The 27,012-nt window shown below is 48.8% G+C and overlaps 3 protein-coding genes and 1 pseudogene across 3 annotated transcripts; 1 reads left to right on the top strand and 3 right to left on the bottom strand.

Moving 5' to 3' along the window:
• Positions 1 to 709: 709 nt before the first annotated feature.
• On the bottom strand, positions 710 to 1,240 carry LOC123465826 (keratin-associated protein 5-8-like). Its single transcript, XM_045165871.1, has one exon. The coding sequence runs from the start codon at positions 1,220 to 1,222 to the stop codon at positions 710 to 712; it is 513 nt and encodes a 170-aa protein (XP_045021806.1). The 5' UTR covers positions 1,223 to 1,240.
• Positions 1,241 to 14,914: 13,674 nt separating this feature from the next.
• On the bottom strand, positions 14,915 to 15,778 carry LOC123465845 (keratin, ultra high-sulfur matrix protein-like). The gene has a single exon (XM_045165907.1). It carries the CDS (start codon positions 15,776 to 15,778, stop codon positions 14,915 to 14,917), a length of 864 nt encoding a protein of 287 aa, XP_045021842.1.
• Positions 15,779 to 22,692: 6,914 nt separating this feature from the next.
• Positions 22,693 to 24,141, top strand: LOC123465844 (annotated as a pseudogene).
• Positions 24,142 to 26,032: 1,891 nt separating this feature from the next.
• Positions 26,033 to 26,608, bottom strand: LOC123465825 (keratin-associated protein 5-8-like). The gene has a single exon (XM_045165870.1). The coding sequence runs from the start codon at positions 26,606 to 26,608 to the stop codon at positions 26,033 to 26,035; it is 576 nt and encodes a 191-aa protein (XP_045021805.1).
• Between the last annotated feature and the right edge of the window lie 404 nt (positions 26,609 to 27,012).

Genomic DNA, 27,012 nt, shown 5'->3' with positions numbered 1-27,012 from the left:
CTTATCATGTGTTTCTGGGGAATAACCAGGAATTGTCCCTTAGGACACATTCTGAGAAAATGCATCTCTCAAAAAGGGAATTTGAGTTCAACATTTGTAAATGTCACGAAACTTCACCAGTTTTCACTCCCACTGGTGTTTCTACAGTGTTTTGTCTACAGAGCAAGTAAAAAAGAATCACAGTGAGCCCCAGCTGGTGTTGGAGAACGTGTTTATTTAGGGGTTCTTCAGGGTCTGGAGCAGAGAGCAGGTGCTGGAGAGCAAGGTCCAGGGAGGAAGGGAGCTGGGCTGGGGGTCCTGGGCAATCCCAGGGCGGGGGAGTGTTAGCGACCTCCTGGGGGTCCTGAGCCCACACAGCTCAGGTGTTACAGGTGGTGAAGAGAGGTGACGGGGAGGCGGGCAGGTCTCTGGCAGCCAGAGCACTAGTTGGTCCTTGGAGCCAGTGAGGGAAGTGGGGGGTGTTTCTGGCTCAGACCCGGATAAGTTGCAGATACAAGAGCAGAGGTGAGAACGGCAAGTTGGGGAGGGGCTCCAAGATGGGGCGGGGGCACGAGGTGGCCTGCAGCGCGCTCAGGATCCAGAGTCTCAGGTGGTGCCTTTCCTGATGAAGATGCACGAGACTCTGCATTCTGAGGATACTGGTGTCTCACTGGTCACAGCCATGGGAGCTCAGATTGGAGTCCCTTGTGGGGGGTTCAAGGTCACAGCTTCAGATCTTGCACTGGCAGCACATGGGGACACAGCAGCTGGACTGGGAGCAGCTGGGTTTGCAGCAGCTGGACTGGGAGCAGCCACAGGAGCCACAGCCCCCCTTGGAGCCCCCGCAGGAGCCGCAGCCTCCTTTGCCACAGCTGGAACAGGAGCAGGCTGGCACACAGCAGTACACGGGCACACAGCAGCTGGACTGGGAGCAGCAGGGTTTGCAGCAGCTCGACTGGGAGCAGCAAACGGGGACACAGCAGCTGGACTGGGAGCAGCCACAGGAGCCACAGCCCTCTTTAGACCCCCCACAGGAGCCACAGCCCCCCTTGGAGCCCCCACAGGAGCCGCAGCCCCCCTTGGAGCCCCCACAGGAGCCGCAGCCCCCTTTGCCACAGCTGGAGCAGGAGCAGGCTGGCACACAGCAGCACACGGGCTTGCAGCAGCAGACGGGCACACAGCAGCTGGAGCCGCAGCCCCCGCAGCTGGAGCCGCAGCCTCCGGAACAGCCAGAGCAGCCCATGGTTCTGGTGGGTTGAGGGTGGAGTAGGTCAGAGGAGCAGGTGGAGAGAGAGAAGGTGCTCAGTGTGGGGCCTCTGGGGCCAGGAGCCTTTATATACCTGCCAGGACAGGTGGATCATATGCTGACTTCCTATTAATACTTCCTGTTTGTGCATTTCTCCAGGGCCCACGAGTGCGTGTGCGTGTGTGTGTGTGTGTCTGTGCACACACACTGCTTGCCCCTGGCCTCTCATTGGCTCTGTCCACCATCTCCTTTCCCATGATTCTAAATTTGATCTCTTGCGATTTTGTTTTGCAGTTATAAATGGAAAGAACTTTCCGGAATTCGTAGCTGTTCTGGAATTTTCTAGAATGCAATATCTGCCATTCATAGGTGTGTGCTGCTCTCTCTGTGGGGCCCCAAACAAAGCCCAGACCCCCACTTCCCTGCAGGTGCCTTTGTGCTCCTGCTGTCCCAAGAAGGTGTTACAAAACCAAACACACAACACAGCCAGTCTCTGACACAGTCTGCTGGAAGGACGCGCCGTGTCTACACGACACAGCCAGTCTCTGACACAGTCTGCCGGAAGGACGCGCCGAGTCTACTGCAGGCACCAGGCCAGGAGAACTGGCAGCTCAGGTTCAGAAGACCTGAACTCCCCCGTGGCTTTCAGAGAAGGGGCTTTTTTTTTTTTTTTTTTTCAAATCGCATTTATGTATTTATAGCCATGGCTTGCAGGATCTTAGTTCTCTAACCAGGGATTGAGCCCACGCCCTCAGCAGTGACAGCATATGGAGTCCTCACCACTGACTGTCGGAATTTCCAGGGGGAAGGGTCTTTAAAGACAGCGTGAGGGAGAGGGTCCCAGGGTGGGCGACTAGCTCGTGCACAGTTCTGAGAGAGGCAGTCCGGTGAAGTAATAGGGCGATGCTTGAAGAATCTCGGTCATCACCCTTATGGCTCCAGCTGTGCTTGTGGGCAGCCTGCACTTAATTTCTTCCACCTGCTGGGGGCTTCAGTATCTGCAAAACAGCTCCAGGATGTGGCTCATGATATTATCTACCGCTGTTGAGGAGGAAGTAGTTTATGGCTAAACTATTATTACTGTGTCTTGCTTGACTATTTGCCTTTGTTTCTGCTTTTTTCACTTCTCTGATTTGCCCTTTGGAACTCAGGGAAGACCTCGGAGGCTAGAACTTTTCTGCAAACAAGAGGCGGGGAACACAGGTGGGAGTTCTGTCCCTGGGAGTTGTTGTTATTGATTATTTTGGATTTTCTACACATATGCTCATGTCATCTGTGAGCAAGGACAGTTTCATTTCTTCCTTCCCAATCTGTATGTCTTTCATTTCCTTTTCCTGTCTTAGTGCGTTAGCTCGGGCTTCCAGCGTGGTGCTGGAAAGCAGTGGTGAGAGAGAAGTGCATTTTCCCCTGGTTTCTGATCTTAGTGGGAAAGCTTTGACTTTCTTACCATTAGGTGTGATGTTGCCGGTAGGTTTTTTGTAGGTGTTCTTTATCAATTTGGGGAAGTTTCTTTCTATTTCTAATTTCCTGAGCGCAAATCATTGGCAATCACCGTCAGACAGACTGAAGTTTGTATAGATCACATAAAGGCCCATTTTAGACATGTAATTTGCAAACATTTTTTCCAATCTGTGTTGTCTTTTCACTTTCATAGTGATGTTCTTTGAAGCACAAATGTTCTTAATTTTGATGAAGTCCAATTTATCCATTTTTTTCCCTATTGCTTTGCTTTTTGTGTCATATCTAAGAATCCTTCGCCAAACCCAAGGTCGTGAAGACTTACACCCATGTTTTCTTTTAAGAGTTCCATAGTCTGAGCACTTAGATTTGGGTCTGGGGTCTAATTTTGAGATTGGTTTGTTTGTTGATTGCCGCCTTGGGTCTCAGCTGTGGCGCGGGAACTGCTCTCCAGCTGTGGTGTGTGGGCGTAGTGTCCACGGCATGTGGGATCGTGGTCGCGGGGCGGACATAGTGTCCACGGCATGTGGGATCGCGGTCGCGGGGGCGGACGTAGTGTCCACGGCATGTGGGATCGTGGTCGCGGGGCGGACATAGTGTCCACGGCATGTGGGATCGTGGTCGCGGGGGCAGAGCCTCTGCACCTTTCACTGCAAGGTGGATTCTTAACCACCGGACGACCAGGGAAGTCCTTCTCGGGTCCAGTTCTAGTTAATTTTTGTGTATGGTGTGGAATAAGGCCATGTGGGTCTCCAGCTGTCCCAGCGCCATGGTTGAAAGACTCTTTCCCCCTCTTAGACGGATCCCTCCCCACAAGGCGGGAATGTTTGGCTGATGGTGATCACCAGTGAATGATACTGGGTGGTGGTCATCAGCCTTGCCCCTGGAACACACCAGTCCTGTCTGCAGAGACTGCCCTTTTGGTGATGGGCTGTGCAGTCTTTGTGTTTCCTGCCAGGGTTCTTGGCCTGGGCCTCTCTGGTACTCTGCAAGGATTTTCCTAACTCTGAGTTTATGGGAGACAAGAGTGACTTTCACAAAAGGTTTCAGGCTCTGTCCCAGCTCTTCTTGGTGTTGACAACGTCAGCAGTCCTGGACACACAGCGTAGTTGGAGAACCAAACGTAGGGGCAAGCTCTTTCCTGAGGCCTGCGGTCCTGTATCTGGCAAAATGAGGGAAGTGATTTTCCCCTGACATCCAACGCTGGACTTGATATGATCCGTTCTTTAAAAACTCTATTTGTCACTGGAGGATCGTTGCTTTACCATGTTGTGTTGGTTTCTGCCGTATAAGGCGACTCAGCCACCCGCATGCTTGCGTCCCCTCCCCCTCGGCCTTCCCGCTCACCTAGCCCCATCCCACCCGTCTCCGTCGTTACAGGGCCTGAGCCGAGCTCCCTGTGCTGTGCGGCAGCTTCCCGCTAGCTCCTTGTCTTACGAACGCAGCGTGTGTATTTCAGTGCTGTTCTCTCAGCTCACCCACCCTCTCCTTCCCCCGCTGCACCCACAAGTCTGTTCTTTATGTCTGCGACTCTGTTCCTGCCCTGCCGCTAGGGTCACTCATCAGTACCGTTTGTCTAGATTCCATGTATGTGTGTTAATATACAGTATTTATTTTTCTCTTTCTGACTTCACCCTGTATAACAGGCTCTAGGTTCGTCCACCTCACTAGAACTGACTCAAAGTCATCCCTCTTTACAGCTGAGTGATATTCCACTGTGTGTATGTACCGCCACCTCTTCATTCATGCATTCATCTGCCGGTGGCATCTAGGCTACCTCCAGGTCCTGCAGCAGACACGGGGGTACATGTGTCTTTTTCACGTTATGGTTTTCTCAGGGTGTGTGCCCAGTAGCGGGGCTGCTGGGTTGATAGCTTTCGTCACAGTTGTTTGAGAAATCTCCATACAGTTCTCCATAGTGGCCTATCGATTTACATTCCCACTGACTGTGCAAGGGGGTTCTATGTGACCTATTTTTTAAATGTTTATATATTTGGCTGCACCAGGTCTCAGCCGTGGCACACCAGGTCTCAGCCGTGGCACACCAGGTCTCAGCCGTGGCACACCAGGTCTCAGCCGTGGCACACCAAGACTCAGCCATGGCTGCACCAGGTCTCAGCCGTGGCACACCAGGTTTCAGCCATGGCACACCAAGTCTTAAGGTGCAGAGTGTGGGATCTAGTTTCCTGACCTGGGATCGAACCTGGGCCCTCTGCATTGGGAGCATGGAGTCTTAGCCACTGGACCACCAGGAAATCCTGATGTGATCTGTTTTCTTCATGTGACTTAAGAACATCTGGATAGTGTATTTTCATGAGACTAAGGAGTGCTCACAGTGTCCCAGATCTGCGTATTTTTAAAAAGCTTACTAATTTTTAAAATTAAAAATAAAACATTAAGGAAACATCAGCTCATCTGTCTCTTGGCCACACATGGTTTTGACCACATGCTTCTCATATTTTGTGTCCTGACTGTTTGTCATGACATAATAACAAAACCCCAGCGCCAAGTCACAGTGACCCCACAGGCATCGCTACCGTTTGTCTGGAGTCCCCTTCCATCCACCCAGAGAATGTATCGTAAGTCATATAAACAAGTGTCAGCCATTCAGTTTTAGGTGGTGGCTAATTCCATCCTCTGATAAATAATTTTGTGTTAACCAGCTATTTCAACAAAATCTGTGAATTTACAGTATCCTTTCCTCCCAATAAATAATGAGAACTCAATGCACAGAATGAAAAGGTCTGCCTGTGGGACGTCTTGGTGGTCCCGTGGTTAAGACTTCGCCTTCCAGTGGAGGGGGCACGGGTTCGATGCCCACACGCCTTGCGGCCAAAACCCACACAACATAAAACAGAGGCAGTATTGCAACAGCTGCAATAAAGACTTACCAAAAAACGGTCCACATTAAAAAAAAAACAAAAATTTAAAAAAAAAGAGAGAGAGGAAAGGTCTACATGTAATACTATAAATTTCAGCAAATATTGCCAACACACTCTGGTTTCCACTACCACTGATGCTATGCCAGACGTTTAGAAACGTTTCTCCTGAGAAAGGCTGTGAGAAAAGAATCACAGTGAGACAAGCTTTGTTGAGGACAGTCTGTTTATTTAGCAGCTTCACAAGCCCAGAGTAGGATTTGCTAGACCGAGATCAGAAGGAGGTGGAGTCACGGAAGAGGGGAGGGTTATTTGGTGGATCTGGGCCCCAGGCCCTGGGAGGTCAACACCAGCCCTGAGGTTATGTGAGAACCAGGGCAGAGCAGCAAGAAGCCAGCAGATGGTTAGAACAGCTCTGTGCCCATCAGAGGATGAGGGGTGGGTTCTCTGTGGCTTAGTCCCTGAGCAGCCTGCAGATGGAGGAACTCAGCTGCCAAGGAGGGAGATTCTCATGGGTTGAAAGTGGCAGCGAATCCCCAGATGGCTCAAGCAGGACAAGGGGAAGCCCTTCTCCATCAGGGAGTGTGGGACAGGATCTCTGGTCCCGGAGATTCAGACTTCACCACCCTGGAGAGATGGAGTGTGCCCTGGGGTCTGGACGTGTCACTGCTCACAGTCAGGGAGCTGGGACTGGCTAGAACCACCTGAGGTCTGAGCTCAGCATCTCAGATCTTGCGCTGGCAGCACACGGGGATACAGCAGCTGGACTGGGAGCAGCAGGGTTTGCAGCAGCTGGACTGGGAGCAGCAGGGTTTGCAGCAGCTGGACTGGGAGCAGCAGGGTTTGCAGCAGCTGGACTGGGAGCAGCAAACGGGGACACAGCAGCTGGACTGGGAGCAGCCACAGGAGCCACAGCCCCCCTTGGAGCCCCCACACGAGCCACAGCCCCCTTTGCCACAGCTGGAGCAGGAGCAGGCTGGCACACAGCAGCACACGGGCACACAGCAGCTGGACTGGGAGCAGCAGGGTTTGCAGCAGCTCGACTGGGAGCAGCTGGGTTTGCAGCAGCTGGACTGGGAGCAGCCACAGGAGCCACAGCCCCCCTTGGAGCCCCCACAGGAGCCACAGCCCCCTTTGCCACAGCTGGAGCAGGAGCAGGCTGGCACACAGCAGCACACGGGCTTGCAGCAGCAGACGGGCACACAGCAGCTGGAGCCGCAGCCTCCGGAACAGCCAGAGCAGCCCATGGTTCTGGTGGGTTGAGGGTGGGGTAGGTCAGAGGAGCAGGTGGAGAGAGAGAAGGTGCTCAGTGTGGGGCCTCCTGGGCCAGGAGCCTCTATATACCTGCGGGGGCGGGTGTGACCTGGGTGCGTGCTCCCTTCCTGGTTCCTGTCTGGGCCGCATTTGTTTCCTCCTTGCCCCTGTGCTCTCACTGACTCATGAGCATCTGTTTTCTTAGGGTTCTAAATTTGGTGTCTCCCCCCTCTTTTGGCTCCTATAATTAGCGCCTGAGCTCTGCTTGCCCATTCCTTCCTGACATCCCTAGGAACTGGTCACCTGCCCTTTTTGCCCATCACAAGTGGCCCTCGATAGGATGGCCCAAGTCTGTACCCAACAGAGTCCCAGGGGCCTCCTTCTCAGTGCCTGCCTGCACGGGAGAGGCTCGTGGCTCCAGGTGGACTGGCCCAGCTTACGCTCAGCGCCCCAAATGCAGCTCCTCTCAGCTTATTTAGGAGAATACTAACTTCCAATTCGTCTTCACACTAAATTTATTATTTACTACATAAAGATTAATTTTAATTTTTTAATCAAGGTGGTAGACATATAGTTTAAAAATTTTCATGAGGCTTTACCCCAGGAATTTTCCTCCAATTAAAATAGATAAATAAATTAAAAAAAAAAGTCTGACAGAGTAAGAGACGTGCATTACTAATGAAAGAATTATTATATGCTTATGGCTAGTTTATTTTTTTTATTTTAAAATATGTATATTTTTTATTATATTTTTTACATGGAACACTTCAAGAAAGAAAATCATTACAATAATTCAAATGCATGAATGATTCAAATTCATACTGCAATCCTTGGATTCAATAAATATCCTTTCTAATTTTACCCAATCAATATTAGAAATGTATGTAGACACTAAGTCAGCTAACACAGTAAGTAAAATAACTATATAAACTATGATTTTATAGTCCCTCAGGAGTGGGGAGCATGCATGATCAGTTAAGTCACTTTGCCACTGTGTTTTTTTTTTTTTTAAAAAAACATGATTCACATTTCCTTCAACCATACATTCAATGCAAGTGTTAAATTAGACCACTGATACCAACAACTTAAAACTATGTTCTTTAAAGAAAATTCAGTTTAATACAAAGAAATTCAAGAGGAAAATTTCAAGACCTTTGATCAGAAGTTTTCAATACCTGTTGTACTACTCTGGTATACACAAAGGTTCAAGTAAGGCTGAGGAAAAAGATCTGTTTCCTTTTCCCACTGAAGACATGATCCAAGAAACAGGTGATCCACATACACACTCCGTAGAAACTAGCCATCCATCCACACCTTGCCTTGGACTCATTACATTAGTAACTGAAAACATTTTAAAAGCCTTGGCCAACATTACAAAAACAAAGCATTTAGAGTAATACTATTTATGAATATAAGCATCACTGGGTTTGGTTTTTTTTTTTTTTTTTGCCTGCTATAAATACTAATCTTTGAAAAGCTACAAGTGAGTTCCCACTGTGGTTCTTTTCTGGTGTGGGAAGCTGCAGGTGTGCACGGGATGGTCTACTGTTTTACCTTCTCAAAATATTCTCTGGAAGCAGTTGGATGGGGCTTGATTGTAGGAGACTCAGGTGTCCAGTTGGCCGGGCAGACTTCTCCATGGGTTTCCACAAACTGGAACGCCTTCACCAAGCAGAGGGTCTCTTCCACGCTTCGGCCCACTGGGAGATCATTGACACTCAGATGCTTGATGACTCTGTTGGGGTCAATAATGAAGAGACCGCGAAGACCGGAGCAACCTTCCCACCACGGCTGCCATCTTCGTTCCTTATGGCTAGTTTAAATTGAAATAAAACTAAGAATCATATTATTAACAATAACTATGTTTTACTTTTAGACAATATCTAATACTAATCTCTCACACTATCATACCTGAAAAAAAAAGGTTTCCTTAATATTTGAAAATGAATCAGTGTAGTTAACCACGTTAGACCATGTCTGACCCTTTGTGACTCCATGGGCTGCAGCATGCCAAGCTTCCCTGCCCTTCAGAGTGGCAAAAACAATATTTTTCTGTAAGACTGGGAACAAGGGAAGAATGTTCACTATTACCCCTTCTACTCAAAGTAAGTTTGTCAAATTAAAAAAAAAAATTGCTAGGATTTTAACTGAACACAGTAATCAATTTTTGGAAAATTCACACCTTTTCAACATCGAATCACGTGATCTGTGAACATGCGTAGCTTTCCATTGATTAAATCCTCTTTAATTTCTTTCAATAATGCTTTATAATTTCACTTTAGAGAATCTGTACATCTTTCATATGATTTATATTTCTAGGTTTATTATTTTAGGGGATCAATTATAAATAATTTTTGTATTTTAATACAAATAAATATATGTTTAAAATTTTCTAACTGTTGTTAGTACATTTGGAAAATTTAGTTTATATTTGTTGTTTCCCCACTGATCTTGCTAAATTTACTCATTTATTGTGATGCTTTATTTGTAGATTATTTTGGATGTTTCTTTTGTGTTTATTCGTATTTCACATTTCAGGATTTCCTTGACAAACTTAGTCCACCCTTAGTGATTTTCACTTCTTCACAAGGAAATCAAGAGCATTACTAGGGGCTACCTCCCCTCTGCTGACTTGAGTGTTGTTAGTGCACAGTTCACTTGTACACTCTTGTGAATCCCAGAAATCACGTTTATTATTGTTGCCTTAAGCACTCAGTGTATGACTCTGCTTGGCTGCCCTGGCAAAGGACCACTTCCTGGGTGTCAGAGACAAGAGGAACTTATTTTCTTACAATGCTGGAGGCTAGAAGTCCAAGATCAAAGTTGATTCTGGGTGAGACATCTCTTTCTGGCTTGTCTCCTTCCATAACCTTTGTCAGGAGAGCAGGGGGAGACAGAGCTGATGTGTCTCCTCTTCTTATAAGGACAGAAGTCCTATTGGGTTAGAGTCCCATCCTTACTACTCCATTCAACCTTAATTCTGCCCTTACAGGGGCTTCCCTGAAGGCTCAGCTGGTAAAGAATCCACCTGCAGTGCAGAAGACCCTAGTTTGATTCCTGGGTCCGGAAGATCTGCTGGAGAAGGGATAGGCTACCCACTCCAGTATTCTTGGGCTTCCCTGGTGCCTCAGCTGGTAAAGAATCTGCCTGCAGTGCGGGAGACCTGGGTTCGATCCCTGGGTTGGGAAGATCCCCTGGAGGAGGAAATGGCAACACACCCCAGTATTCTTGCCTGGGAAATCCCACGGGAGGAGGAGCCTGGTGGGCTACAGTCCACGGGGGTCACAGAAGAGTCAAACACGATTGAAGCGACTGAGTGAGCGTTGCTCTTAACAGCCTTATTTCCAAATATGACATTAGGGCTTCAGCCTAAGAGTTTTGGGGGGGGCACAATTCAGCTCATTATGGTCATTACTATTTTGTATCTATCTATATATTTACACTTTTAGTGCTGTTCATTCCTTCCTGTAGATCTGTGTGTGTGTGTGTGTGTGTTTTATGGGACCATTTTCCTTCAGCCTGAAGAACATCTTTCAGTGTTTCTGGAAGTATGAGTCTGCTTGTGAAGAATGTTCTTAGTTTTGTCTTTCTTCAGTTCAGTTCAGTTCAGCCGCTCAGTCGTGTCTGACTCTTTGCGACCCCATGAATCGCAGCACGCCAGGCCTCCCTGTTCATCACCAACTCCCGGAGTTGACCCAAACCCATGTCCATTGAGTCGGTGATGCCATCCAGCCATCTCATCCTCTGTTGTCCCCTTCTCCTCCTACCCCTAATCCCTCACAGCATCAGAGTCTTTTCCAATGAGTCAACTCTTTGCATGAGGTGGCCAAAGTATTGGAGTTTCAACTTCAGCATCAGTCCTTCCAATGAACACCCAGGACTGATCTCCTTCAGGATGGACTGGTTGCATCTCCTTGCAGTCCAAGGGACTCTCAAGAGTCTTCTCCAACACCACAGTTCAAAAGCATCAATTCTTCGGCGCTCAGCTTTGTTCACAGTCCAACTCTCACATCCATACATGACCATTGGAAAAACCATAGCCTTGACTAGACGGACCTTTGTTGGCAAAGTAATGTCTCTGCTTTTTAATATGCTATCTAGGTTGGTCATAACTTTCCTTCCAAGGAGTAAGCCTCTTTTAATTTCATGGCTGCAGTCACCATCTGCAGTGATTTTGGAGCCCCAAAAAACAAAGTCTAACACCATTTCCACTGTTTCCCCATCTATTTCCCATGAAGTGATGGGACCAGATGCCATGATCTTTGTTTTCTGAATATTGAGCTTTAAGCCAACTTATTCACTCTCCTCTTTCACTTTCATCAAGAGGCTTTTTAGTTCCTCTTTACTTTCTGCCATAAGGATGGTGTCATCTGCATATCTGAGGTTATTGATATTTCTCCCGGCAATCTTGATTCCAGCTTGTGCTTCCTCCAGCCCAGCGTTTCTCATGATGTACACTGCCTATAAATTAAATGAGCAGGGTGACAATATACAGCCTTGACGTACTCCTTTTCCTATTTGGAACCAATCTGTTGTTCCATGTCCAGTTCTAACTGCTGCTTCCTGACTTGCATATAGGTTTCTCAAGAGCAGGTCAGGTGGTCTGGTCTCTATTCCCATCTCTTTCAGAATTTTCCACAGTTTATTGTGATCCACACAATCACATCACCGACTCGATGGACGTGAGTCTGAGTGAACCCCGGGAGTTGGTGATGGACAGGGAGGCCTGGCATGCTGTGATCCATGGGGTTGCAAAGAGCTGGACACGACTGAGCAACTGAACTGAACTGAACACAGTCAAAGGCTTTGGCATAGTCTTTGTCTTTCTTAAATATCTTTATTTAAGCTTCACTTTTGCAAAACGTATTTTTTCAGAGTAGTCTCCAGTGCAGAATTGTTAACAAGTTTCTTCTTTCACCCCTTTATAGGTGATGTGCCCTTGTCCCCTGGCCTCCATGGTTTTTATTGAAAAGTCAGCTCTAAATGTTATTGTTGCTTCTTTGGGAATTATGTGCCATATTCTTTGCTTTTAAGACCTTAAAATTTTTTTCTTTCAGAAGATGGTCATTTTGTAGCTAGGGTTTTAAAAGTTTCTTCTTGAGTTTTGCTGAACTTGTTTAATCTATGGGTTGGTATCTTTGGTTAAGTCTTAAATATTCTCAACCTCTCTCTTTTGAAATATTGCTTTTGCCCCATTTCTATCTTATTTCCCTCTGATTTTCCAATTACACTTATGTTAGAGTTGTTGGCTCATTCCCACACGTCTTTTGCACTCATTTATTTTTTGCATTCTCGTTTCTATCTGCTTCAGTTTGGATGTTTTTCCACGGACTTTTTAAAAAATTGAATTCCCTAATTCTGTTTTTTTTTTTTTTTTTTTTTTTTGCTATGTCCAGTCATCTGTTAAAGCCATCTGATAAATTCTGAATTTTATATATTGTACTTTTCAGTATTAGAATGTCCATTTTATTATCTTTTTATGGACACTCTTTTGGCGGAATTTTTCCATCTTTTCATCTAGTTTGTCCGTATTTTCCCTATGCTATCTTTAAGTATTTGCTAGTTAACAGTAAGATCTGAATCATTTTGAGTCTGCTTTTATCACATGTTCCCCTTTTGATTATTTGTCACATTTTCCTATTTCTGGTTTTATTTTTTGGCCATGCAGTTTTCAGGATCTTAGTCCTCTGACCAGGGCCTGAACCCAGGACCTGGCAGTGAAAGTGCCAAGTCCGAACCACTGGACTGCCAGGAGAGTCCCTCCTATTTCTTTTTACATCTGGTAATTTTTTTTTCGTGTGTACTGGCTATTTTTATGGAAGGACCATAGAAGTTTTACATGGTATAATCTTCCATCATGGGAGGGCCCTCTTTTGGGGGAAAGGTCCTATCCTATCCATCTAGTCCCTGTTACTCTATATTTCCCCATTGTCTTTCAGATACACTTTTGGTAACTTACCTGGCTTTATTTTAAGAACTATTTCTTTACTTTCTATCTGTGCTGCGTCCTCGCTGCTGTGCGGGCTTGCTTTAGCTGCGGCGAGCAGGACTGCTCTCTGGCCGTGGAGTGCAGACGTCTCACGTGCAGACGTCTCACGTGGTGTTCTCTCTTGTGGAGCACAGGTCCTGGCACCTGGGCTCAGCAGTTAGACCACACGGGCTTCGATGCTCCATGGCATGTGGAATCTTCCTGGACCAGGGGTCAAACTTGTGTCCCCTGCACTGGCAAGCGGATTCTTATCCCTGGACCACCAGGGAAGTCCCTAATTTGTTGTGTTTGCTGTTCAGTCACTAAGTCATATCTGAGTCTCTGCAACCCCACGGACTGCAGGGCACCAGGCTTCCCTATCCTCCGCTATCTCCTGGAGTTCGCTCAAGTTCCTGCCCACTGAGTTGGTGTTGTTATCTAACCATCTCATCCTCTGCCACCCTCTTCTCCTTTGCCTTCAATTTTTCCCAGCATCAGGGTTTTCTTTTAGTTGTTGTAGTAGGAATTCTGGGAGGCTGCAACTTACCACATTTTACATGGCGGCAGAAATCCACTTCTTGTTGTGTGGAGTATTCCAGTTTCACTCTGACGTGACTTGTTTGTCTATATTCTTGTGCTTCCTCCTAGGTACCAAGTTTGTGCCTTTGATCTGAAGAAGCTTCACGTGTCATCTCTCTGAGTATTGTTCTCCTGCCATTTCTTTTGATCTCTCCGTGTGGGACATGTGGTAGAGCTGTGATGGAGCCTCTGATCCCTCTTCCGTGGTTCTTGGCTTCTATTTCATGGCTGAACTCTTTATGACTGTTACAGTCTGGGTGAATTTCTCAGTGCTGTCTCCCTCCTGACAGCTGGGAGGGAGAATCTGTTCTATGCTCTCTCCCAGGTCCCTGGTCCATTTTTGGTGATCTTCGGCTTGTGGAAGCATCACCAGAGTTCTGCTTCATCTTCTCCCCGTGTTTTCCCCGTGTGTGCGTCCGTCTGCCCCTAAACTTCCCCTGTATGTGAGGACCCCTGCCAGTCTGGCTGAGGAGCCCACCCTGCTGCATTATGACTGACGAGCATGACACCTGCGGCTGGACAGTGGATGTTGTTAATGTCCCACGCAGAGGTCCACAATGCCCTTATCTGCTTCTGCGTTATTTTTCTTTTCTAAACACCATGAGAAGGTAAATGCAGACTGGCTGAGCCACTGCATCTGGCATTTGCAAGGGCTGAGCCATTGCATCTGAACCATGGCCACAAGAGAGCCAGGAGAGTGCCATCCAGCCTCTGGACGTGAGAGAGGAGGGGCATGGAGAGGGTGCTGGCCCCGACACAGCAAGTTTACTGCCCCCCCAAAGGGAAAGTCCCACTGCTGGACAGCCACATATCCAGGATGCACATGCCACATCCTGACTTGGAGCCCAGGCCTCTCTGCTGCGCCCTGGAATGTCCCCTGGCCACAACATCGGTGGTGGAGTATGGCCATGGCTGGAGGCAGACGGGACACCTGGCGGTAAGTGGAGTCAGGGCCTGGTCAGCTGGCATGGGCTTCCGGGCACCCACTTCCAGTGAACCCGCTTGTTCATCAGTACATTGTACAGAGACTGCTACGAAGAGTTACACTGGGAATGAATTTGGTTGGCAGGGACAAAGATAATTTTATTGACAGGACATTTTATTGTATTTTAACAAACAAGAATAGAAACCTGCTGTAAGGAACGGAGTTCTGCTGGACTGGGCTTCATTGGAGAAGGAAACTTGGATGTGATCAAAGTGGCATCTTTTCTAATTGAGAAGCCAGGAGCTGGATGTCCTTGACCAGACCCTTCACATGAGGGTCAGCGCCTGGTTGTGGCAGATGATGGCCCTTAGAAGAGTCAGAAGGACAGGTGGCGGCCACTTGGGTTTAGAGGACTATTAGCATGTGGCCTTCCTCTGCATAATGATATCCTAGATGGATGGGGACAGAGCCGAGGCTCCTCATGTGAATGGTGCTTCCTATGCTGGAGCAGGAAATGCAGGGAAGAGGTCCACAGAGCAAGATGTGTGCAGGAGAATGACAAGCCAGAGAGCCTCACAGATGCCGCAGTTGGAAGAGGTTAGCTGAATGCTGGAGTGACCATTACATCAGATCTTGCGCTGGCAGCAAACGGGGACACAGCAGCTGGACTGGGAGCAGCAGGGTTTGCAGCAGCTGGACTGGGAGCAGCAAACCGGGACACAGCAGCTGGACTGGGAGCAGCAGGGTTTGCAGCAGCTGGACTGGGAGCAGCAGACAGGGACACAGCAGCTGGACTGGGAGCAGCAGGGTTTGCAGCAGCTCGACTGGGAGCAGCTGGGTTTGCAGCAGCTGGACTGGGAGCAGCTGGGTTTGCAGCAGCTGGACTGGGAGCAGCTGGGTTTGCAGCAGCTGGACTGGGAGCAGCCACAGGAGCCACAGCCCCCCTTGGAGCCCCCACAGGAGCCGCAGCCCCCTTTGCCACAGCTGGAACAGGAGCAGGCTGGCACACAGCAGTACACGGGCACACAGCAGCTGGACTGGGAGCAGCAGGGTTTGCAGCAGCTCGACTGGGAGCAGCAAACGGGGACACAGCAGCTGGACTGGGAGCAGCCACAGGAGCCACAGCCCCCCTTGGAGCCCCCACAGGAGCCGCAGCCCCCCTTGGAGCCCCCACAGGAGCCGCAGCCCCCTTTGCCACAGCTGGAGCAGGAGCAGGCTGGCACACAGCAGCACACGGGCTTGCAGCAGCAGACGGGCACACAGCAGCTGGAGCCACAGCCCCCACAGCCAGAGCCACAGCCCCCCTTTGAGCCCCCACAGGAGCCACAGCCCCCCTTGGAGCCCCCACAGGAGCCGCAGCCCCCCTTGGAGCCCCCACACGAGCCACAGCCCCCTTTGCCACAGCTGGAGCAGGAGCAGGCTGGCACACAGCAGCACACGGGCACACAGCAGCTGGAGCCGCAGCCTCCGGAACAGCCAGAGCAGCCCATGGTTCTGGTGGGTTGAGGGTGGAGTAGGTCAGAGGAGCAGGTGGAGAGAGAGAAGGTGCTCAGTGTGGGGCCTCCTGGGCCAGGAGCCTTTATACACCTGCTGGGGTGTATACCAGGCCGCTGATCACTTCCTCTTGTCTGTTTTTCCAGGTCATGTTTTTTTATTTGTTGTCTGAGCTCCTGTTGCCTGGGTCACTGACAACTTTCTTAGGTTTCTAAATTTTGCTTCTTCCTCATTCATCTGGATTTCAGTCTGTCCTTCCTAAGCATCCCGGTAGTTGGTCACCTGCCTCTGGTTGGACTGTGTGTGACCTGTGAGGATGGCATTGGGTCCAGGCTCCTCCATCTCTGTTGGGAGTTTGCAGGTGTGATTAAGCTCAGCATCTTGAGATGAGCGAGTATCCCCTTGGGTGGTGATGGGTTAAGTGTGACCACATCCATCATTGTGAGAGACAGGCGGGGGAGGCCTTAGCACGCCGAGAGGAGGAGAGGGTGTGAAGTGCAGCAGAGGGGGTTTGCAGGTGCTGCTTTGAGCGTCTGAGTGAGGTGGCCACAAGCCAGGGCATCCTGGCAGCCACCAGAAGGTGGTGGCGATGAGAGATGGGCTCTCCTTGCAGACTTGCGGAGGGAGCACGGCCTTGCTGACGACTTGACTTACGGACCCGGGCTCGAACCCGTGTCCCCTGCACTGGCAGACAGATTCTGATCCACTGAGCTGCCCGGAACCAGTGTTATTGACCTTAACCCTCTAGCAGAACACACAGCTGAGTTCTTGAACCATTTTCAGCTTTTAGTTTTATTGTCAGCAAATCGAACGTACACAGGTGACTTGAGCAGCTTCTAAGGGCATTATTGGCCAGAATAGGATCCCTGAGGCCGTGTGCAACGCCTCTGGGTCTCTGTTTCCAAGACTCTTAAGTGTTCTTTCAAGAAACCTGGCTATCTCTTTGGTATCTAGATATCTAGAACTCTAACAGAGAAAATAAAATGTGTCACTGGGAAGGGAATACCTCAAAATGGAGTGCTGACAGCTTCTTATTAGAAATATTGAAGAAGCTGGGGCCCTAGTGTTCGTGTCTTGCACGTTTGCCCTGGAGTTGGCCAGACCCCGCTCCCGCCCGGCTTCGGGCGACGCGGCCCGGGGCCCCAGGCGCGGTTTCTTGCGTCGTCACCAGGGGGCGCCGAGGCTCCCGCCGCTTTCTGTGCGGGAGCGGAACGCGCTTGACTCCAATCTGGCCTCGTTTCCAGCTTAAAGGCTGGAGTTCAAGATCTGCATACGTTGTCTGACTTTGGAGGTCCAACCCAGAGAGGGTATGCATGTATTAGAGTTAACCGAGTAAGAAAAGAAATAACAGTAGATTACAGATTTAAAGAAATGATAGATATCACAAATGCGGCCGGACCTGAGAGAATAAGGGGTTTACACACTGGCTCAGCTGTGAAGAGTCCGCCTGCTGCGCAGGAGACACAGGACACACGGGTTTGGTCCCTGGGTCGGGAAGATCCCCTGGAGGAGGAAGTCGCGGCGGCTCCAGCATTCTTGCTCGGACAATCCCACAGACAGAGGAGCCTCGCCAGGTTCACAGAGAGGCAGACGTTACGGAGCACAGACGCAGGGAAAATAATCTTATTTTGTTGAATGAATTGCCCCAACCCCTCTTCTCTACCCCAGTGCATCCTCCACTATGGTTTTTCTTTCTTTTTTCTTTTTTTGGCCACATATCCTTCATCACTTAATCATATGACAACAATTTCAGAGTTTCACTTTCTAAAGTGAACACAAAGCTACTTCAGTTTTTCCTTTATCATGGCTGCTTGAGGTTTCTTTTTAGTTGCTGATTTTGAAAGTTTGTTTTAGCCTCATGATATGTAAGTATTTAGGTTTGCTATTGAATCTGGGGAAATATTAATCAAATGTCTTTACATTTGTGCTGTAAAACTTCAGGGGAGCAGCATTGTGTGGTGTTGAGTCTTATTGTTGTTCAGTTGGTAAGTCGTGTCCAGCTCTTTTTGATCCACTCCCCACCCTTCCCCCCGGCCCGGCAACCGTAACTGCACCACGCCAGGCTCCCCGTCCCCCACCATCTCTCAGAGCTCACGCAAACTCCTGTCCATTGAGTCGGTGATGCCATCCAACCATCCCATCCTCTGTCGTCTCCTTCTCCTCCCGCCTTCAGTCTTTCTCAGCATCAGGGTCTTTTCCAATGAGTTGGCTCTTCACACCAGGTGGCCTAAGTATTAGAGCTTCAGCTTCAGCATGAGTCCCTCCAGTGAATATTCAGGACTAATTTCCTTTAGGATGGACTGGTTTGACCTGCTTGTTTACCTTATATCTCGTTTTAAGTTACATCTGTCAGCCTGTTTGTGATTACGTCCTTGGTGGAGTTGGCTCATTATGTGTTTAATACTATCTTTGACTGTGTCAATGTTTTCATGTCAAATCAGCAGGAAACGTAAACCTTTACCAAAATATTCATGTGACTTGCTATTACACATTAACTGGATTATCAAATAGTTAATGAGCTTTCCTTACTTTTGTTTGAAATGCACCGCCCCTTGTTAATGAATTCTGCTGTTGACGTGATACGAAACTTTTGCTGTAATTTCGGCCTTTCATCAGCATGATTTCCTTGGTGTTTCAGACAGTAAAGAATCTGCCTGCAAAGCAGGAGACCTGGGTTCAGTCTCTGGGTTGGAAAGATCCCCTGGAGAAGGGAATGGCAGCCCATTGCACTATTCTTGCCTGGAGAATTCCATGGACAGAGGAGCCTGGCAGGCTATGGTGCATAGGGTCGCTAAAAATTGGATATGATTGACTGAATAATATTTTCACTTTTAGGAATGACTTACAGCTTATTTTCGCATGTTTATTTCACATCTTATTACTTGTTTTCCTTTGAACTTGTTACTTCACACGGGAGTAGAGATGACTAGCCATGCTGGGGTAGTTTCAGGTGAGCAGCGAGGTGACCCAGTCACACACATATGAACCCATTCTCTCCCAAACCCCGCCCCCATCCAGGCTTCCACATAACACGGAGCAGAGTTCCATGTGGTACACAGTAGGTCCTTGTTGGTCATCCGTCTTAAATATAGCAGTGTGTACACAGCCCTTCCAGACTCCCTAACCATCCGCTCCCCCATCCTTCCCCCCCAGCAACCATAAGTTCATTCTCTGAGTCTCTTTCTGTTTCATAAGTAAGTTCATTTGTATCATTTCTTTTTGGATCCCACATATAAGGGATGCCATTCATTATTTCTCCATCTCTGTTTGACTTACTTCACTCAGTATGACACTCTCCAGGTCCATCTGTGTTGCTGCAAATGCCATTTCATTCTTTTTAATGACCGAGTAATATTCCGTTGTGCATCTGTACCACACCTTCTTTATCCATTGCTCTGTCAATGGACCTCTAGGTGCTTCCACGTCCCAGCTGTTGTAAACGGTGCTGCAGCGAACACTGGGGTGCGTCCTTTCAGATCATGCCCAGGAGTGGGATTGCAGGTCATTTGGTAGCTCTCTTTTTATTTTTTTAAGGAGCCTCCATCCTGTTCTCCGTAGTGTCTATACCAAGTCACATTTCCATCAACAGTGTAGGAGGGTACATTTTACTACTTTTGTGAGAAATCTTTCTTAGTTCTTTAATAACTAAGTGTGAAAATGACAAAAGACACTTTGCTCTTGCATGTTCAGCCCAGGGCCTTTGTTGCTGCGGGGGCTTTTCTCCAGCCGCGGCGAGCGGGGGCTGCCCTGCGGCCGAGGTGAGCGGGCTTCTCGTGGCAGTGGCCTCTCTTGTTGCAGCTCTCGGCTCCGGGGCGCAGCCACGGTAGTTGTTGGTGCACAGGGTTAGTTGTGGAATCTTCTCAGACTAGGGATTGGAGCCTCTGCCCTGCACAGGTGAGCGAATTCTTAACTACTGGACCACCACGGGAGCCCCTGTCTCAGTTTTTTACCTGGAATGTTTAAAAACATATTTCCAAACATTTTTGGGCTTCCCTGGTGGCTCAGACAGTAAAGAATCCTCCTGTAATGCGCAAGACCTGGGTTTGATCCCTGGGTCAGGAATATCCCCTGGAGGAGGGCATGGCAACCCACTCCAGTATTCTGGCCTGGAGAATCTCATGGATGGAGGAGCCTGGCGTTCTACATTCCATGGGCGTCACAAAGAGTCGGACATGACTGAGCGACTAAGCATAGCAAAGCACAGACATTTTTGCCTGGACAATCCCAAGGACAGAGGAGCCTGGCAGGCTACAGTCCACGGGGCTGCAAAGAGTTGGACCAGACTGAGTGACTGAGCTGGCAAACCGCAGTTCAGAAAGCACATCTGTCTTTTAACAACAAACTCGTCCTTTTGAGTGCACTTCTGGTACATTGTGTGTGTTCAGATTTCTCTCCTGAATTTTTGAAGATCTATTTAAGAGGACTTAAAACATCAAATCTACGTTGCGAGGCTTCCACAGCCTTCTACTGGCAAACCATAGCAAGCCATCGTTAATTTCAGATTCTGTGGAGAAAAACGTGAGCTATTGTGGAAGACGCTGCAGCGTCAGGAGGGAACTGCCTGCGGGGATTCTGGGGCTGCACACGGCCTGGTGCTCTGCATGTGCACCTGCGCTTCTGAAGAGGGGTGCGCACTGCTGCCCTTAACCACACACGCCGCTCCAGCGCTGGTTGCGGCAGCCACGTCTTTCCCTTTGTTGAGTGAAGTCACAGGTGGACTGTTTTCTGTCGGTGGAAATGTTTCACACTGCTTGTAAAGTTTGCTGTGGCAGAAGCAATGGACAACTCTTGCCAGCCAATCGGGGTTCACCATTTCCAAGCAGCATATCCAGCCCTGGACACATATTTGTGTCTGGTTTATTTCACGGTTTATTTTGTACATATTCTCATTTATTTGGGTTGAATTTTCATGAACTGTTTTGGATAAATGAGTCACATGTGCTTTTACATTTGACATAGTTGTGAGGGCTCGTGCAAAGATGAATACAGTTCAGAATTTGGTTCTGAAGTGTCCTTCAGAAAAAAGCTATATATATACATACATATATATATATACACATATATATATATACACCCCACATCTTCTTTCTTCATCTACTGATGGATGCTTCAGATCAGATCAGTCGTGTCTGACTCTTTTTGACCCCATGAATCGCAGCACGCCAGGCCTCCCTGTCCATCACCAACTCCTGGAGTTCACTGAGACTCACGTCCATCGAGTCGGTGATGCCATCCAGCCATCTCATCCTCTGTCGTCCCCTTCTCCTCCTGCCCCCAATCCCTCCCAGCATCAGAGTCTTTTCCAATGAGTCAACTCTTCGCATGAGGTGGCCAAAGTACTGGAGTTTCAGCTTTAGCATCATTCCTTCCAAAGAAATCCCAGGGCTGATCTCCTTCAGAAGGGACTGGTTGGATCTCCTTGCAGTCCAAGGGACTCTTGAGAGTCTTCCCCAACACCACAGTTCAGAAGCATCCGTTCTTCGGTTTTGTGTTCTGTCTGTTGTGAAAAGCACTGCAGTGAACATTCGTGTCCTGCGTCTTTTCTGATCATGTCCGTGTTTCCTTTGGGTAGACGCCCGGAAGTGAAATCGCCGGGTCGCATGACAGGCCCGTTTCTGATTTCTGGAGGAGCCGCCGTCCTCTCCCCGCGGTGGCTGCGCCAGTTGGCCCTCCTGCCAGCAGCGCCAGGCTCCCCTACTCTGCACGTCCTCGCCAGCACCAGTTATTCCTTGTCTTTATAACTGTGGTCCTTCTGGTGGGGTGAGGTGGTAGCTCTCAGACCTTTTCTGGGGAGGTGTCTTCTCTGGGTTCGTGTGTGCGCTTTACATCACCGTGGATTTCCCGGGCCTTTAGTCCCGGCTCCCTCTGCGCAGCCCATCATCTCAGCCCCTGGCGCCCACCCCGGAAAGGCAGCTCGGATGCGGCCTGTGTTGTGTCTGTTTCCTGTGGCTTCCAAACGAGAGAATCAGTCGAGTCAGTGCCCCCCAGCAGGCCAGACTGATGGGACGGCCATCCCTCCAGCTGAAGTTCGTCCTTTGTTAATTATCAGTCGACACTGTTGTTATTATTTTTTGCCATACAGATTGTTCTTTTTATATGTTTATTTTTCTTTTATGCCAAATTTGTCTATCTTTTCTTTCTGTGAGCTGCTGAATTTTGTGCCATGGTTAGAAACAACTATCCCATCTCAGTATTATTTTAAAAGTTCCTCTTTTCTTTTAGTCATTTTGTGTTTTTATTTTTTATTTGAATCTTTACTCTGTATGGAATTTATTTTTAGAGTAAGAGATGAAGTGGGGCTTCCCTGGTGGCTCAGCGGTGAAGAGTCTGCCTGCGATGCAGAAGACACAGGAGACCCAGGTTCCATCCCTGGGTCGGGAAGATCCCCCGAAGAAGGGCATGGTGACCCACTCCAGTATTCTTGCCTGGAGACTCCCATGGACAGAGGAACTTGGTGGGCTACAGTCCACAGGGTCACAAAGAGTCAGACACTACTGCTAAGTGACTGAGCACAAGAGATGAAGTAAAGGCACAATTTTGATTTTTTAGCATCCTCCATAGTTGTTTTTGGCTGTGCTGGGTCTTTGTTGCTGCACGCAGGCTCTTCTCTAGCTGCAGTGCGTGAGCTTCTTACTGTGGAGCACAGGCTTTAGGCAGCCGGGCCTCAGTACTTACGGCTCGTGGGCTCAGTACTTGCGGCTCGTGGGCTCAGTGCTTGCGGCTCCCGGGCTCTAGAGCGCAGGCTCAGTAGCTGCGCGGCTCGGGCTTCGTCGCCCTGCGGCGCGCGTGGTCTTCCTGGGCCGGGGATGGACGCAGCATCTCCCGCACTGGCAGGTGGATTCTGCCACCGAGCCGTCCAGGAAGGCCCTGCATAGTTGCTTTAATATCCGTTTGTGGAATAATGTATTTTTGAACAAATATAATATGCTCTCTTTTATATGTAGAAAAGTCTCACGCACGTTTCAACCTCTCTCTGGTGGTCTGTTCTTTTACCTCTATTTGTTGGATTTTTACGTTTGTTTCAAGTTGTTTGAATGCTCATAACTTAAGAATAGGTTTGCTATCTGGTTCCATTTCTTTTAGGCAGTGCACTCTTTCTGAAACTGTCTCTTCCCTTGATTTATTTTTGGCTGTGCTGGGGTTTTGCTGCACGGAGGCTTTCTCTAGTTGGTGCTGGGGCTGCTCACTGCAGGGGCTTCTCTTATTGCTGAGCGTGGGCTCTGGGCACTCAGGCTCCAGCAGCTGTGGCAGGAGGGCTCAGTAGTTTCGCGGCTCGGGCTTAGCTGCCCTGCGGCATGTGGAATCTTTCCAGACCAGGGATCGAACGTGTGTCCCCTGCTTTGGCAGGCGGATTCTCAACCACTGGATCTCCAAGGAAGCCCTGGTCCCCTTTCTTTTCAACATTTTCTTAGCTATTTTTATGTATATCTTTTTTTCCCCCTGTATAAATGTTACAGTCAGCGTAGCTACTTAAAATATCTTCTTGGTATATGTATTCAGATCCAGTATATAGATTAATTTAGGAAGAATGACTTGCTTAAAATATTAACACTTCCTGCTGCCTGCAGCAAGGCGTGAGAGTGTGACTGGGAGCCGCGGCAGCCGGGGTCATGGCAGGACAGCCATTTAGAAAGTTTCCTCCCCTCTTTGACCGAGATTTGTTGAAAGAAGGACAACTGAAACTGTAACCAAAGGGGCGTTAGGCTTCCAGAAAAATCACAAGGAAACATTGCAAGCAATGGTAGTAGCTGTGGATGGGGCTCTAACGGAAAGAGTGGAGAGATTCAACCAGTTAATGGGCAAGTTGGAAATACAGTTCTCCTCCCAGGAGATGTGAGTTCGATCCGTGGGTCGAGAAGTTCCCCTGGAGGAGGCATGGCAACTCACTCCAGTATTCTTGCCTGGAGAATCCCATGGACAGAGAAGCCTGGTGGGCCACAGTCCATAGAGTTGTAAAGAGTCGGACAGAACTGAAGCGAATGAGCACCAGAGATGAAGTAAAGATACAATTTACTTAGCACATAGCACACAAAGTAGTTATAGACAACAAGGATCACTTCTTATGTAGAGATGGTGGCGTTCTTGCTGACTATGTCGACTGAAATAAGTCACTATTGAAATGACATCACATGAAGCTGCTCGTTCCACTGAAGTCGTGACATCTTTCATCACGTAAATAATTTCCATGTTTCTCTTTTATAATAAACGAACAATATCCAAACTGATGATATCCAGTGTCTCTCAAATTTAGTTTCACTGTACTGGTATACGGAGAAGGCAATGGCAACCCACTGCAGTGTTCTTGCCTTGAGAATCCCAGGGACGGGGGAGCCTGGTGGGCTGCCGTCTACGGGGTCGCACAGAGTCGGACACGACGGAAGCAAGTTAGCAGCAGTACTGGTATAAACATTTTGAAATAAATATATATAAATGAAAAACCTTCCTATTAAAACAAGAATTATCTGTTCTTTTATTCATGACTCCTTTCATGTCTCTCAGTATATTACAACTTTCTTCACATAGATTTTTAAAGACTTTTATTGAAATAGAAGTTCATGGAGAAGAATGTCACCACGCTTCCTGCGAAGCTATTTTACCTTAATGCCCATAACCTGCAAGGCAAGTTTTCCAAAGATGGGCCACTAAGCATAGTTTAGGCTTAGAGCCAACATCCCTTTAGTGACGACCTTGTGACAGAATGCGAAGGTCCCCCCCATTCCAGCCACGCAGCACACGCTCACCATGCATCATATTGAGTGCCCGTCTTTCACAGCTTGACAGACTTTCACAGACTGAGCACACATGTAACCAGCACGCCCAGATTTGGAGAGAGAGCGTCCCCAGACCCCGGGAGCTCTCTTCTGTCCTCTTTCCAACCACTTTCCCCCAGAGGAGCCGCATCCCGGTCCTTGGTGGTGTAGACCAGTCTGTTCTGCGTGTGTGGACGTCATGTGGAAATGGTCACAGCGTGTGCCTTTCTGTCGATTTCTTCTACTCAGCATCAGTCTGTAAGATTCCATTGCTGCCTGGTGGTCCGCTGAGCGACTAAACCACAAGCAATTCTTCTTTTCTGTTAATGGACATCTGGACATTTTCCAGTTTTTACTGTTAGAAGGAGTGCTTTTTATGCAGATTTTAGAAATGGTTCTTATAGAGTTCACGTTTAAGGAGTGGAGGAAGTCCTGTCTTTCATTGTATTTCTGTTTGTTTTGTGTAAGGAGAAAGGCTGTTGATTTTACATTTTATGTCCCCAGCCTCCTGCTTGAGTTCACTTACATTTTGCAGTACTTTTTCACCTCCCCGCCCCCCCCCGCAGGTATGCAGTGGGAACATATGTAGATAATGATAATTTTACTTTCTCTTTTCCAACTGCTATATTTTGTTTCATTCTTACTAATAACTGTATTTAAAAATGCCACCAAAGCAAGGAAAATAATGCCAGCAACAGTGAAATTATAGTAAATATTGCCAAAAATACCTTCAGAAAAAAGAAATTGCACCTGTTTTTTATTCCCATCAACAATGCACAGCTGTTTTTTGAATTCCTTATTAGAGTGTCCATTAAAGAAGTATCTTGGGGACTTCCCTGGTGCTCCAATCGCTAAGACTCCATGCTCCCAATGCAGAGGGGCATGGGTTCGATCCCTGGTTGGGGAACTAGACCCAACATGCTGAAACTGAGGTCATGTGCCCAAACTAAAAGATCCCACGGCCGCAACCAAGACCCAGTGGAGCCAAAAAAATTTTAAAGAATATTAAAAAAATAAAGAAGTATCATGGAGACAGAGTCCTTGAGAGGGGAATGTGTTTATTTAGAGTCTGCACCAGGTCCAGGCTGGACTGTGGCCGGTGAAGGAGGCACAGGCAAATCCTGGTGAAGGGCGGCGTTGGGCCAGCTGAGGAGAGTGGGGGCACCCTCTGGGTCTGTGGTCCGAATGTTGGCCTTGTGGGATGGGCCAGGTTGGCCAAGTCCGAAGCACAAGGGTCAATGGGCTCCAGGAATCAGGGGCCTGTGGGGACTGCAGTCATGCAGAGACTGGGAAGGAAATGACTTGTTCAAGGCGGGGATCCAGAACGGACAGAAGGCACGAAGAGGTCTGCCTTCGCCTGCATCTGGGAAGCAATCTGCTGGGCTCCCCGTTCTAGAAAAGATGGATTCAAAACTGCCACTTGCTAATCTTGGATGGGGCACCAGTCACTTCCTAGATTCCTGGGTTCCCGGGAGCCACTTGAGGTCCCTGGACACAGCTTCAGATCTTGCGCTGGCAGCACATGGGGACACAGCAGCTGGACTGGGAGCAGCAGGGTTTGCAGCAGCTGGACTGGGAGCAGCAAACAGGGACACAGCAGCTGGACTGGGAGCAGCAGGGTTTGCAGCAGCTGGACTGGGAGCAGCAAACAGGGACACAGCAGCTGGACTGGGAGCAGCAGGGTTTGCAGCAGCTGGACTGGGAGCAGCAGGGTTTGCAGCAACTGGACTGGGAGCAGCCACAGGAGCCACACCCCCCTTTGCCACAGCTGGAGCAAGAGCAGGCTGGCACACAGCAGCACACGGGCTTGCAGCAGCTGGAGCCACAGCCCCCACAGGAGCCACAGCCCCCCTTGGAGCCCCCACAGGAGCCACAGCCCCCCTTGGAGCCCCCACAGGAGCCGCAGCCCCCCTTGGAGCCCCCACACGAGCCGTGGCCCCCTTTGCCACAGCTGGAGCAGGAGCAGGCTGGCACACAGCAGCACACGGGCTTGCAGCAGCAGACGGGCACACAGCAGCTGGAGCCGCAGCCCCCGCAGCTGGAGCCACAGCCTCCGGAACAGCCAGAGCAGCCCATGGTTCTGGTGGGTTGAGGGTGGAGTAGGTCAGAGGAGCAGGTGGAGAGAGAGAAGGTGCTCAGTGTGGGGCCTCCTGGGCCAGGAGCCTCTATATACCTGCTGGGGCAGGTGTGACCTGGGCACATGCTCACTTCCTGGTTCCCATCTGTGCTGTGTCTTGTTTGTGGGCCTGGAATCCATGGGCTTCTGTTGACTTTTCCCAGCAGACACCCTCCTGGGTTTCTAAGTCTGGCTTCTTCCCTGTCTTGTTTGTTTCCTGTAAAAAGGAACAGCTCCAGCTTTGTGCTATTTCCAATTTTCTGCTGACTACATATAATTGGGGGTCCTGGGATCTTTCCCAACATCTATTTTCTGTACTGAAAACCCCCCCATTACTTATCTTCAAAGTTTTATTTTTTAAAAT

Source organism: Bubalus bubalis, chromosome 5 (genome assembly GCF_019923935.1).
Source record: "Bubalus bubalis isolate 160015118507 breed Murrah chromosome 5, NDDB_SH_1, whole genome shotgun sequence".
In the NCBI taxonomy this organism is placed as follows: Eukaryota; Metazoa; Chordata; class Mammalia; order Artiodactyla; family Bovidae; genus Bubalus; species Bubalus bubalis.
This window is presented reverse-complemented; position numbering and strand designations above follow the sequence as displayed.

Coding starts and splice junctions, on each gene's coding strand:
- LOC123465825 (XM_045165870.1), bottom strand. CDS start 26,608: ATGGGCTGCTCTGGCTGTTCCGGAGGCTGTGGCTCCAGCTGCGGGGGC.
- LOC123465845 (XM_045165907.1), bottom strand. CDS start 15,778: ATGGGCTGCTCTGGCTGTTCCGGAGGCTGCGGCTCCAGCTGCTGTGTG.
- LOC123465826 (XM_045165871.1), bottom strand. CDS start 1,222: ATGGGCTGCTCTGGCTGTTCCGGAGGCTGCGGCTCCAGCTGCGGGGGC.